Source organism: Aethalodelphis obliquidens, unplaced genomic scaffold (assembly GCF_003676395.1).
Source record: "Aethalodelphis obliquidens isolate GAN/ISIS:26980383/991018 unplaced genomic scaffold, ASM367639v1 scaffold2, whole genome shotgun sequence".
Lineage (NCBI taxonomy): Eukaryota > Metazoa > Chordata > Mammalia > Artiodactyla > Delphinidae > Aethalodelphis > Aethalodelphis obliquidens.
The window spans coordinates 34,273,745-34,286,995 of NW_020837946.1; the positions used below are offsets into that span (position 1 = coordinate 34,273,745).

The 13,251-nt window shown below is 37.7% G+C and overlaps 1 protein-coding gene across 4 annotated transcripts in view; it reads left to right on the forward strand.

Moving 5' to 3' along the window:
* ORC2 (origin recognition complex subunit 2) overlaps positions 1-13,251 on the forward strand; it is a 54,531-nt gene that overhangs the window by 25,823 nt on the left and 15,457 nt on the right. For all 4 annotated transcript variants that reach the window (XM_027124530.1, XM_027124503.1, XM_027124509.1 and 1 more), the window contains 3 exons: positions 964-1,062; positions 10,285-10,394; positions 12,923-13,055. In XM_027124530.1, coding sequence (XP_026980331.1) covers positions 964-1,062; positions 10,285-10,394; positions 12,923-13,055 — 342 coding nt within the window. The remainder of the gene's footprint in view (positions 1-963; positions 1,063-10,284; positions 10,395-12,922; positions 13,056-13,251) is intronic.

The following is a 13,251-nucleotide window of genomic DNA, read 5'->3' on the forward strand; positions in this document are numbered from 1 at the left end:
GAAAAATCAGTAATATCTCAAAGATAAGCTACCTAAGAGATCCAAATGGGAGGATGAACATAATTTTTTTTCTTCACTTTTCTACATTTTCTCAGCCTTTCACATAAATTCCCACATATATTTGTGTCTATTTCTGGACTTCGTATCCTGGCCTCTCTGTATCCATATTCATGTATCAGTACCATAGTATATGCTAAACGTGACAATTCAGTTGAATAAAAGAGCTTTTAAATAAATTTTAATCGGATAATTGGAGGCAAGACTTCTCAGTATATACCTTTTTATATAGTTTCATTTTTGTAACGTTGCTGATGTAACAGCGTAAGTATTAAATGATGTGACTATGGACCCATGTTGGGTCGTTTGGAGAACACTGCACATATTATGGCCTGAGAAAAGGCTAATTATCCCAGCGTGCTCTGTAAAGACTCAGAGCAGTCTAGGAAGCCTCCTGCTTGAATGACTTTCCATTCCTTCCTTACCACCACGGAGCTCAGTCCTGCCCCAAATCAGTAGAACACGTGGTGAGTCATTTTACTGGAATAGTAGGCAAGTCTTTTTTTACCTTGCTGTTGATGTCTTTCTCATTTCCACAGTCCTTCAACTGTACTAATTAAAGGATTTGCTAGGAGTGTGTGAGGCAAAACAAAGGTCCTGATTGTAAAAACCCTTTTTTTTTCCCCAGTCTAAACGGGAATTATATGTTGGAATTTAGGAATCGTTTTTGGGCCGACTACTTCAATCTAGTCATTTTCTTCAACTTTTATGACCCTAAGAGTTACTCAGTTTTATTACTGGAATTAAATTTGCTTGGTCCTTAGTCTGTGTTGTTGCTTCAAAAAGAAAATACTGACTGCCAAGTAAAGAATTTCACATATCCTGTTTATGCTAATATTACTGTCTAGTCCTCATATAAAACAAATATCTGAAACTAAGAACTCACTTTGCTTTGTCCACTTTCAGAGTGACTTAGTAGAAGAATATTTTGAAGCCCACAGCAGTTCAAAAGTTTTAACCTCTGATAGAACACTGCAGAAACTAAAGAGGGCTAAACTGGATCAGGTATGTTGCAAGGAGTGTTACTTGTAAATTGTTCTTATTGTGAGCTGAAAAACATAGTACATAAGCAGCAAATCTGAAGAATAAGTGCATACAGCAGAATACTGTCCTGATCAAATGAAACACAAATTAGTGTGACATCACTATTGCATATTTTATTTTGTAAATGGTAACTGGTTCACTGGATTAGAATTGTTTGACGTACTCTAATTATACATGTATAATTACGTATTTTTCTCTTATTTATCGTTTCTTCAGGATCTATAATAATCATCAGGGTCATAGTTTCTTTTTTCAATTTATTGAAGTATAGTTGATTTACAATGTTGTATTTCTACTGTACAGCAAAGTGATTCAGTTATACCTGTATATATATTTTTTTCATATTCTTTTCCATTATGGTTTATCACAGGATTTTCTTTTTTTAACATCTTTATTAGAGTATAATTGCTTTACAATGGTGTGTCAGTTCTGCTTTATAACAAAGTGAATCAGTTATACATATACATATGTTCCCATATCTCTTCCCTCTTGCATCTCCCTCCCTCCCACCCTCCCTATCCCACCCCTCCAGGCGGTCACAAAGCAGTGAGCTGATCTCCCTGTGCTATGCGGCTGCTTCCCACTAGCTATCTATTTTATGTTTGGCAGTGTATATATGTCCATGCCACTCTCATTTTGTCCCAGCTTACCCTTCCCCTCCCCGTATCCTCAAGTCCATTCTCTAGTAGGTCTGCATCTTTATTGCCGTCTTGCCCCTAGGTTCTTCTGACCATTTTCTTGTTTTTTTCTTTTCTTTTTTTTTAGATTCCATATATATGTGTTAGCATACGGTATTTGTTTTTCTCTTTCTGACTTACTTCACTCTGTATGACAGTCTCTAGGTCCATCCACCTCACGACAAATAACTCAGTTTCGTTCCTTTTTATGGCTTGATAATATTCCATTGTATATATGTATCACAGGACTTTGAATATAGTTCCCTGTGCAGGGTCTTAGTTTCTTTGATATGCATGTACCATTAATTTCTGTTACCAATTTAACCCACATATTCATTGAACCTCACACTGGTCATAAAACAAAGACTGACCTGACTCTCAGTTGAAAACCTTGCAAAAAGCAGAGGATATTCTGCTTCTTGCTATTATGGAAAGCCTGCCCATTGCAGTAAGGTAACAAGGTTGCTGTATACTCTGGTTGCAGTGTTTCGTTTTATAAAAAAGTAGCATACAGTTAGACTCAGGGCTTTGACAGATACCTCACTAAGAGAGGACAAAGAACCATCTGAATAAGAAAATCTTTCATTAGCAAGTGGGCTTGAGGGACTTCCCTGGCGATCCTTGGTTAGGACTCTGCACTTCCACTGCAGGGGCATGGGTTCAGTCCCTGGTCAGGGAACTAATATCCCACAAGCCATGCAGCCAAAAAAAAAAAAAAGAAAGTGGGCTTGATAATTTAAGTCAAGAAGAGATTGTTATTGACTCAGAGAGAATCAAGATTTTATTATTTTCTGAAATAGGAATTCAGTGCAATTTCCTAAGGTATACAGGGCTTTTGACAGAGTTTTCAAGCTATAGAAAAGAGAGAAGAGAGGTTTACCATAGAGTAAACCTCTATGGCTTGGATGACGTGGTGCTGTGTGGTTGGGGGTTTTTGGTTTTTTCTGTTTTGTTTGTTTCTTTCCACCTGTCTCATAGGTATTGCAACTCAGATCAGAGACTAGCTGAAAACATGTGTCAAGAAACCAAGCTGTTCAAGGAAGAGATGGCACTAACATCTGCTTAGTGCATGTATTTTTTTTTTTTTCTATACAGCAGGTTCTTTTTAGTCATCAGTTTTATACACATCAGTGTATACATGTCAATCCCAATCTCCCAGTTCATCCCACCACTTTCACCCCTTGGTGTCCATATGTTTGTTCTCTACATCTGTGTCTCTATTTCTGCACTGCAAACCGATTCATCTGCACCATTTTTCTAGGTTCCACATATATGTGTTAATATATGATATTTACTTTTCTCTTTCTGACTTACTTCATTCTGTATGACAGTCTGTAGATTCATCCACATCTCTACAAATGACCCAATTTGGTTCCTTTTTATGGCTGAGTAATATTCCATTGTATATATGTACCACATCTTCTTTATCCATTTGTCTGTTGATGGGCATTTAGGTTGCTTCCATGACCTGGCTATTGTAAATAGTGCTGCAGTGAATATTGGGGTGCATGTGTCTTTTTGAATTATGGTTTTCTCTGGGTATATGCCCATTAGTCAAGATTGCTGGGTCACATGGTAATTCTACTTTTAGTTTTTTAAGGAACCTGAATACTGTTCTCCATAGTGGATGTATCAATTTACATTCCCACCAGCAGTGCAAGAGGGTTCCCTTTTCTCCACACCCTCTCCAGCATTTGTTGTGTGTAGATATTCTGATGATGACCATTCTAACTGGTGTGAGGTGATACCTCATTGTAGTTTTGATTTACGTTTCTCTTATAATTAGTGATGTTGAGCATATTTTCATGTGCTTCTTGGCCATCTGTATGTTCTCTTTGGAGAAATGTCTGTTTAGGTCTTCTGCCCATTTTTGGATTGGGTTGTTTGTTTTTTTAATATTGAGCTGCATGAGCTGTTTATATATTTTGGAGATTAATCCTTCGTCTGTTGATTTGATTGCAAATATTTTCTCCCATTCTGAGGGTTGTCTTTTCATCTTGTTTGTACTTTCCTTTGCTTTGAAAAAACTTTTAAGTTTCATTAGGTCCCATTTGTTTATTTTTGTTTTTATTTCCATTATTCTAGGAGATGGATCAAAAAAGATCTTGCTGTGATTTATGTCAAAGAGTGTTCTTCCTATGTTTTCCTCTAAGAGGTTTTTTTTTTTTTTTTTTTTTTTGCGGTACGCAGGCCTCTCACTGTTGTGGCCTCTCCTGTTGAGGAGCACAGGCTCCGGATGCGCAGGCTCAGCAACCATGGCTCACAGGCCTAGCCACTCCACAGCATGTGGAATCTTCCCGATTGGGGCACAAACCTGTGTCCCCTGCATTGGCAGGCAGACTCTCAACCACTGCACTGCCAGGGAAGCCTTCCTCTAAGAGTTTTAGAGTGTCCGGTCTTACATTTAGGTCTTTAATCCATTTTGAGTTTACTTTTGTGTATGGTGTTAGGGAGTGTTCTAATTTCATTCTTTTACACATAGCTGTCCAGTTTTCCCAGCACCAGTTATTGAAGAGACTGTCTTTTCTCCACTGTATATCCTTGCCTCCTTTGTCATAGATGAGTTAACCATAGGTGCGTGGGTTTAACTCTGGGCTTTCTGTCCTGTTCCATTGATCTATATTTCTGTTTTTGTGCCAGTACCATATTGTCTTGATTACTGTAGCTTTGTAATATAGTCTGAAGTGAGGGAGTCTGATTCCTCCAGCTCCGTTTTATTCCCTCAAGACTGCTTTGGCTATTCAGGGTCTTTTGTGTCTCCATACAAATTTTAAGATTTTTTGCTCTAGTTCTGTGAAAAATGCCATTGGTAATTTGATAGGGATTGCATTGAATCTAGATTGCTTTGGGTAGTATAGTCATTTTCACAGTATTGATTCTTCCAATCCAAGAACATGATATATCTCTCCATCTGTTGGTATCATCTTTAATTTCTTTCAACAGTGTCTTATAGTTTTCTGCATACAGGTCTTTTGTCTCCCTAGGTAGGTTTATTCCTAGGTATTTATTCTTTTTGTTGCAATGGTAAATGGGAGTGTTTCCTTATTTTCTCTTTCAGATTTTTCATCATTAGTGTATAGGAGTGCAAGAGATTTCTGTGCATTAATTTAGTTTCCTGCAACTTTACCAGATTCATTGATCAGCTCTAGTAGTTTTCTGGTGGCATCTTTAGGTTTCTCTGTGTATAGTATCATGTCATCTGCAAACAGTGACAGTTTTACTTCTTCTTTTCCAATTTGTATTCCTTTTCTTTTTTCTTCTCTGATTGCCATGGCTCAGACTTCCAAAACTCTGTTGAATAATAGTGGCGAGAGTGGACATCCTTGTCTTGTTCCTGATCTTAGAGGAAATGCTTTAAGTTTTCCACCATTGAGAATGATTTTTGCTGTGGGTTTGTCATATATGACATTTATTATGTTGAGGTAGGTTCCCTGTCTGCCCACTTTCTGGAGAGTTTTTATCATAAATGGGTGTTGAATTTTGTTACATTTTGTCAAAAGCTTTTGCTGCATCAACCTAAATGCCCATATATTGAGATGATCATATGGTTTTTGTTCTTCAGTTTGTTAATATGGTGTGTCACATTGATTGATTTGCGTATACTGAAGAATCCTTGCATCCCTGGGATAAATCCCACTTGATCATGGTGTATGATCCTTTTAATGTGTTGTTGGATTCTATTTGCTAGTATTTTGTTCAGGATTTTTGCATCTATATTCATCAGTGATATTGGTCTGTAATTTTCTTTTTTTGTAGTATCTTTGTCTGGTTTTGGTATCAGGGTGATGGTGGCCTGGTAGAATGAGTTTGGGAGTGTTCCTTCCTCTGCAGTTTTTTGGAGGAGTTTGAGAAGGATAGGTGTTAGCTCTTCTCTAAATGTTTGATAGAATTCACCTGTGAAGCCATCTGGTCCTGGACTTTTGTTTGTTGGAAGATTTTTAATCACAGTTTTAATTTCATTACTTGTGATTGGTCTGTTCATATTTTCTATTTCTTCCTGGTTCAGTCTTGGAAGGTTATACCTTTCTAAGAATTTGTCCATTTCTTCCAGATTGTCCATTTTATTGGCATAGAGTTGCTTGTAGTAGTCTCTTAGGATGCTTTGTATTTCTGCGGTGTCTGTTGTAACTTTCCTTTTTCATTTCTAATTTTACTGATTTGAGTCCTCTCCCTCTTTTTCTTGATAAGTCTGGCTAATGGTTTATCAATTTTGTTTATCTTCTCAAAGAACCAGCTTTTAGTTTTATTGATGTTTGCTATTGCTTTCTTTGTTTCTGTTTCATTTATTTCTGCTCTGATCTTTATAATTTCTTTCCTTCTGCTAACTTTGGGTTTTGTTTGTTCTTCTTTCTCTAGTTCCTTTAGGTGTAAGGTTAGATTGTTTATTTGAGATTTTTCTTGTTTCTTGAGGTAGGCTTGTATAGCTATAAACTTCCCTCTTAGAACTGCTCTTGCTGCATCCCATAGGTTTTGGATCTTCGTGTTTTCATTGTCATTTGTCTCTAGGTACTTCTTTTTTTTTTTTTTTAATAAATTTATTTATTTGTTTTTGGCTGCATTGGATCTTCGTTGCTGTGCGTGGGCTTTCTCTAGTTGTGGCGAGCGGGGACTACTCTTTGTTGTAGTGTGTGGGCTTCTCATTGTGGTGGCTTCTCTTGTTGCAGAGTACGGACTCCAGGCATGCAGGCTTCAGTAGTTGTGGCTCACGGGCTTAGTTGCTCCGCGGCATGTGGGGATCTTCCCCGACCAGGGCTCGAACCCATGTCCCCTGTGTAGGCAGGCAGATTCTTAACCACTGTGCCACCAGGGAAGCCCTGTCTCTAGGTACTTTTTGATTTCCTCTTTGATTTCTTCAGTGATCTCTTGGTTATTTAGTAATTATTATTTAGCCTCCATGTATTTGTGTTTTTTATGTTTTTTTCCCCGTAATTGATTTCTAATCTCATAATGTTGTTGTCAGAAAAGATGCTTGCTATGATTTCAATTTTCTTAAATTTACTGAGGCTTGATTTGTGACCCAAGATATGATCTGTCCTAGAGAATGTTCCGTGTGCACTTGAGAAGAAAGTGTATTCTGCTACTTTTAAGTGGAATGTTCTATAAATATCAATTAAATTTACCTGGTCTATTGTGTCATTTAAAGCTTGTGTTTCCTTATTTATTTTCTGTTTGGATGATCTGTCCATTGGTGTAAGTGGGGTGTTAAAGTCCCCTACTATTATTGTGTTACTGTCAATTTCTCCTTTCATGGTTGTTAGCATTTGCCTTATGTATTGAGGTTCTCCTGTGTTGGGTGCATAAACATTTATAATTGTTATATCTTCTTTTTGGATTGATTCTTTGATCATTAGGTAGTGTCCTTCCTTATCTCTTGTAACAGTTTTTATTTTAAAGTCTATTTTGTCTGATATGAGAATTGCTACTCCAGCTTTCTTTTGATTTCCATTTGCATGGAATATCTTTTTCCATCCACTCACTTTCAGTCTGAATGTGTCCGTAGGTCTGAAGTGGGTTTCTTGTAGACAGTATATATATGGGTCTTGTTTTTGTATCCATTCAGCAAGCCTGTGTCTTTTGGTTGGAGCATTTAATCCATTCACGTTTAAGATAATTATCGATGTGTATGTTCCTATTACCATTTTGGGTTTGTTTTTATAGGTCCTTTTCTTCTCTTGTGTTTCCCACTTAGAGAAGTTCCTTTAGCATTTGTTGTAGAGCTGGTTTGGTGGTGCTGAATTCTCTTAGCTTTTGCTTGTCTGTAAAGCTTTTGATTTCTCTGTTGAATCTGAATGAGATCTTTGCTGGGTAGAGTAATGTTGGTTGTAGGTTCTTCCCTTTCATCACATTAAGTATATCATGCCACTCCCTTCTGGCTTGTAGAGTTTCTGCTGAGAGATCAGCTGTTAACCTTATGGGATTTTCCTTGTATATTATTTGTCATTTTTCCCTTGCTGCTTTCAATAATTTTTCTTTGTCTTTAATTTTTGCCAGTTTGATTACCGTGTGTCTCAGCGTGTTTCTCCTTGGGTTTATCCTCTATGGGACTCTGCACTTCCTGGACTTGGGTGGCTCTTTCCTTTCCCATGTTAGGGAAGTTTTCGAGTATAATCTCTTCAGATATTTTCTCGGATCCTTTCTCTCTTCTCTCTCTTCTCCTTCTGGGACCCCTATAATGCGAATGTTGTTGTATTTTATGTTGTCCCAGAGGTCTCTTAGGCTGTCTTCATTTCTTTTCATTCTTTTTCTTTATTCTGTTCCGCAGCAGTGAATTCCACCATTCTGTCTTCCAGGTCACTTATCCGTTCTTCTGCCTCAGTTATTCTGCTATTGATTCCTTCTAGTGTATTTTTCATTTCAGTCATTGTATTGTTCATCTCTGTTTGTTCGTTCTTTAATTCTTCTAGATCTTTGTTAAACATTTCTTGCATCTTCTCGATCTTTGCCTCCATTCTTTTTCCGAGGTCCTGGATTATCTTCACTATCATTATTCTGAATTCTTTTTCTGGACAATTGCCTATCTCCTCTTCATTTAGTTGTTTTTCTGGGGTTTTATCTTGTTCCTTCATCTGGTGCATAGCCCTCTGCCTTTTCATCTTGTCTGTCTTTCTGTGAATGTGGTTTTTGTTCCACAGGCTGCAGGATTGTAGTTCCTCTTGCTTCTTCCTTAGTGCATGTATTTCTTTTTTCTTTCTTTTTTTTTTTGCGGTACACGGGCCTCTCACTGCTGTGGCCTCTCCCGTTGCAGAGCACAGGCTCCAGACGCGCAGGCTCAGTGGCCATGGCTCACGGGCCCAGCTGCTCCACGGTATGTGGGGTCCTCCCGGACTGGGGCACAAACCCGTGTCCCCTGCATTGGCAGGCGGACTGTCAACCACTGTGCCACCAGGGAAGCCCCACATGTATTTTTATATAAGCAACATGGGGGAAGGAGAAGTGGATCTAGGGTCAAAGTAGGACTTCATAGGACCTAGAGACAGACAGACCTGTTGGAGGATGAAAGAAACACCTGTTACTGATAGTGAAGAAAGGAAGGTCTTTCATTAATTGTGGACATAGCTGACAGATATGGTCATAGTAACATGTGTCAGTGAGCATTTATTTCTCATGTCTGCGGGTCACCTGGGAGTTGGCTGATCTAGGATTTGCTCCACGTGTCTGTCTTCCTTGTTGGACCTCCCTGGAAAGCTAGCAGAGGCATGTTCTTCTTATAAAAATGTCAGAGACAGAAGAAGTAGAAAAACAAAAGACCTCTTAAAGCCTGGGCTCAAACGGTCTCAGTGTCACTTCTGCCTCATTCTAGTGGCCACAGTAAATCACGTGGCTGAAAACAAAGTCACAGAACAGGGGATGGGGACTAGATTCCACCCGTTTAGTGGGAGGGATTGCAAAGTCACATGGCAAAGGGTACAGATAGGAGGAGGGGCAAGTATTGGGGCTAGTAATGTAATTCTGCACAAATACTAATGTTTGAAATGAAGGTGAATAGGTGACATAACATTTCAGAGTTCACACTAAGTGTGAGTATGCTCTGATAATACAGTATAAATAACTACTGAAAATGACACTAGTGCTTTATCTGCTTTTCAGGGCTCTAGACGTTAGGGAAAAAAACATCAGATGGAGAGAGAAATTTTTGAAATCTACTACTTTACAGTTTTACTTAGAATTTGTCCTATTTCTCTTTAAGTATATGGATGAATAAAAACTGTATAGGCTAGAGTGCCTGGAATCTTGGTTGCTGCTCTAGTCTTCAGTATTAAAAAATATTTTACTTAAAGGCTAAAATCATGAAAACACAGTAGTGCCAGGGTAGAAATGCATATACAGCTTTTTACTAGAGTTTTCATTTCAAGAAGTGAGCTGTGTTTGAGTCACTAGCATGAATTTTCAAGTTTTGGGTACAGAGCAATGTATCTTCCTCAGTTTATTTTTACATTATTGTTTTAAGAACTTTGCCGTACTTACCAAAGATAAAGGATTTGTTAGAAACAGCTTTTAAAGAGGAGCAGTGAATTTTACTAATGATAATGGTAAATTATAAAGAAACTTGACTGTTTTCTGAGAATTAATATTGAACTGTTACCTTAAGCTTTTACATTTTTTCAAATCCATAGGTTTTTAAAAGAGTGTCTGGATTTGTTGTCAAAGCTGGGAGGCAGGTTTAATTGTCTCCTTATGGTAACAATATTTTTAGAAATTAAAGACTTACATTGATATTTGGAATTTATAGTCATGTAAATGGTTCTAGAGAAAATGTAGCAAATTCTTTACTGTTTTACATATTTGTACTTAAAGAATGTATAAAACATTTTAAGAAAGAAATATTGAAATATTATGTGTATTCTCAGTAGATGCACTCATTACCAAACCTGATTAAAGTAATATTTCCACTGATGGCCTCTTCTAACCTCTACCTCTAAGGAAATATTTTTAGTATGGATTGATGTGATGTAATGTGGATTGAGAGTGATTCTCTTCCCTCCCTCTTCCTTTTTTTTTTTTAAAGCAAACTTTGCATAACTTACTGAGCAAGGTTTCTCCTTCCTTTTCTGCTGAACTTAAACAACTAAATCAACAATATGAACAGTTATTTCATAAATGGATGTTGCAGTTACAGTAAGTACTATTATCATTGTAAACCTTTGTAAAATAAAGAATAATATATATTTACATGTCTATGTTAAAATCAAAGCAGTTTGACATTTAATTTTCTTTTTGCAATGAACTTGATATGTATTTTTATTTATATGTAAAAATTTGAAAAAACAGGTGTTTTCCCAATTTTATGACCCAAATGTAGAAATGTCATATTATTATGTGACTCTTCTCAGAAATTCCAATTTTCAAGAAATTTGTCTTTTCTAAGTGTTTTTTTTTTTTTTTTTTTGCAGTACGCGGGCCTCTCACCGTTGTGGCCTCTCCCATTGCGGGGCACAGGCTCCGGACGCGCAGGCTCAGCGGCCATGGCTCACGGGCCCAGCCGCTCCGTGGCATGTGGGATCTTTGCGGACCGGGGCACGAACCCGTGTCCCCTGCATCGGCAGGCGGACTCTCAACCACTGCACCACCAGGGAAGCCCTGTCTTTTCTAAGTTTAATCAGACTTGAAAGCTATTGTGTAAAATAGCCTTTCTTAGAGTTATTACTTATAAAAATATTTGAAAATATAATTTGTTAAGATTGATAAATATATCAGTTAGATTTTAATTCAGAGTTTCTAAAATGAAAGAATATATATTTTTCTTTCAATCTCATTCTGTTTACATGTACTGTAGACCTTCAGAATTTCATGAGATCTGTTCTCTAAACATTATTTTACCATTTTAAAATTGTTTCTTAGAATATTTTTTTAACTTTATCATTTTTCAAATACCTCAGGTTAAATTTAAATTTCCATTAAAACACCTAGAAGAATGATAAAGATTAAAACGTAGTAATGTTTTTCTATAGTTACTTTTATATTTGTATTTAAAAGGACCTTAATATAAAGAAGTGCTTGAAGTGTATGCTAAAATGTGAATGGTGCAGTAAGAACATAAAAGTTGCCACAATTTCCCCCAATTGATCCTGGTTTTCTTTGCCAATAATAAATCAAAGGAGTATGCTAGTAAGAAAATGATTATCTTCCCTGTTAGGACCTTACCTTCTCTCAATAACTATTTATGGACCTGTTCATTTTGAATTTATAAGGCAGATCTTCACTCTGATCCCATACCGCAGTCCACCAATTCTTCTTTCTTCCCATATGTCAGCTTTGATAACTTGATTTGCTTTGCTTCCCAGCCTAGACCTCATAGTCAGCTACTTTAGTAGAATTGCTAGCTCTCTGAACTCCCTTGCTTCTTTTTTCTGCTGCTTCTATTTTGCTAATCTCTGCCTTTGGGGGTTATCTCTTTTCTTTTCTATTTCCAGGCTATCCTGCATTGCTACAGAGCATCACGTAAATACTGTTTCTGATTGACCTCCGTTAAAAAATCATGGAGTTGAACTTTAGCCTGACCCCTAGTGCTTGGTGTTCTGGGTTGTCTCATTTACTCTCTTGGCTTCAGTTGCTTTTTGTATGTGAATAACTGCTGTAACTATATCTCTAGCCCAGCCAGATCTCACTCCTCAGCAGCAAATGTGAATGTATATTGGAAGTGTCCATGTGGAAGTCCTGTAAATAATTCAATATACATAAAATTTAACTTATCTTAAATCCCTCAATCCCACCTGCCCCAGCTACCTCGCATAGTGGATGCACCCCATTCATGCAGTCTATGCCAAAAAACCGAGCTATTCTTAATAGTCCCTTTCACTTAACCTTCCATGTCTAATCACTCTCCAAATCCAACCAATTTGACCTGTAAAGCTCTTGACACATTTGTCTCCGTGACACCTAATTGAAGTCCATAGTCTTTGGTGGTTTTACCCTCCTTCCTATCCATTCCCCCACTCAGTCAATGTAATCTTCTAAAAAGATCATGTTACTTTCCTATTAAAACCTTTCACTTAACACCTGACTCTTTACTTTTAAATGCTTATGTTCCTTGGAATAAAATCCAATTAATGTCTTAGTTGATTTAACAACACTTTTGTGACCTGGCCCCTGATTACTTTTCCAGTTTAATCTATCAGTTAAAACTCTGCTTCAGCCTATAAGACTTTTTAGTGTCTTGTACCTAGTGCCATGTTCTCCCTTGCCTCTTATTACTTGAAAGGTAGTAGGAGTTTGAGAGAAAGTTGGAACTGCAAGCTTGGTGTACAGATAATAAAATTGTGCTTTTGCTTTATATAAGTTGGGAGTCAATAGTTATTTAGCCATGCCGTTTCTTCTTGTATTCTTTATAAGCTTAAATTAAGGAAACTGGTTGATTATAAAATTGGCAATAAGACGTACTGAACTTGGGCTTCCCTGGTGGTGCAGTGGTTGAGAGTCTGCCTGCTGATGCAGGGAACGCGGGTTCGTGCCCCAGTCCGGGAGGATCCCACATGCCGCGGAGCGGCTGGGACCGTGAGCCACGCATGGCCTATGAGTCTGCGCGTCCGGAGCCTGTGCTTCGCAACGGGAGAGGCCACAACAGTGAGAGGCCCGCGTACCACAAAAAAAAAAAAAAAAAAGAGAAGTACTGAACTTTAATTTCATGAGTGCTGTTTTTCTTACAGCCTGGGGTTCAACATTGTGCTTTATGGTTTGGGTTCTAAGAGAGATTTACTGGAAAGATTTCGAACCACCATGCTGCAAGATTGCATTCATGTTGTCATCAATGGCTTCTTTCCTGGAATCAGTGTGAAATCAGTAAGTTTTAAAAATGTTAAAAGGAACAACATCATATCCCCTGCCAATCCATATCCCCGTGTTAATGAGGATGCTATTTCATATTCTGGAGCATTCAGTTTTTGTTTTTATTGCAATAGTTTTCACACTAGTAGGATTGCACAGTGCTTAAGATCATGTGTTTGGACTCAGAGGGTTCTAGCTTTGAATCCCCATC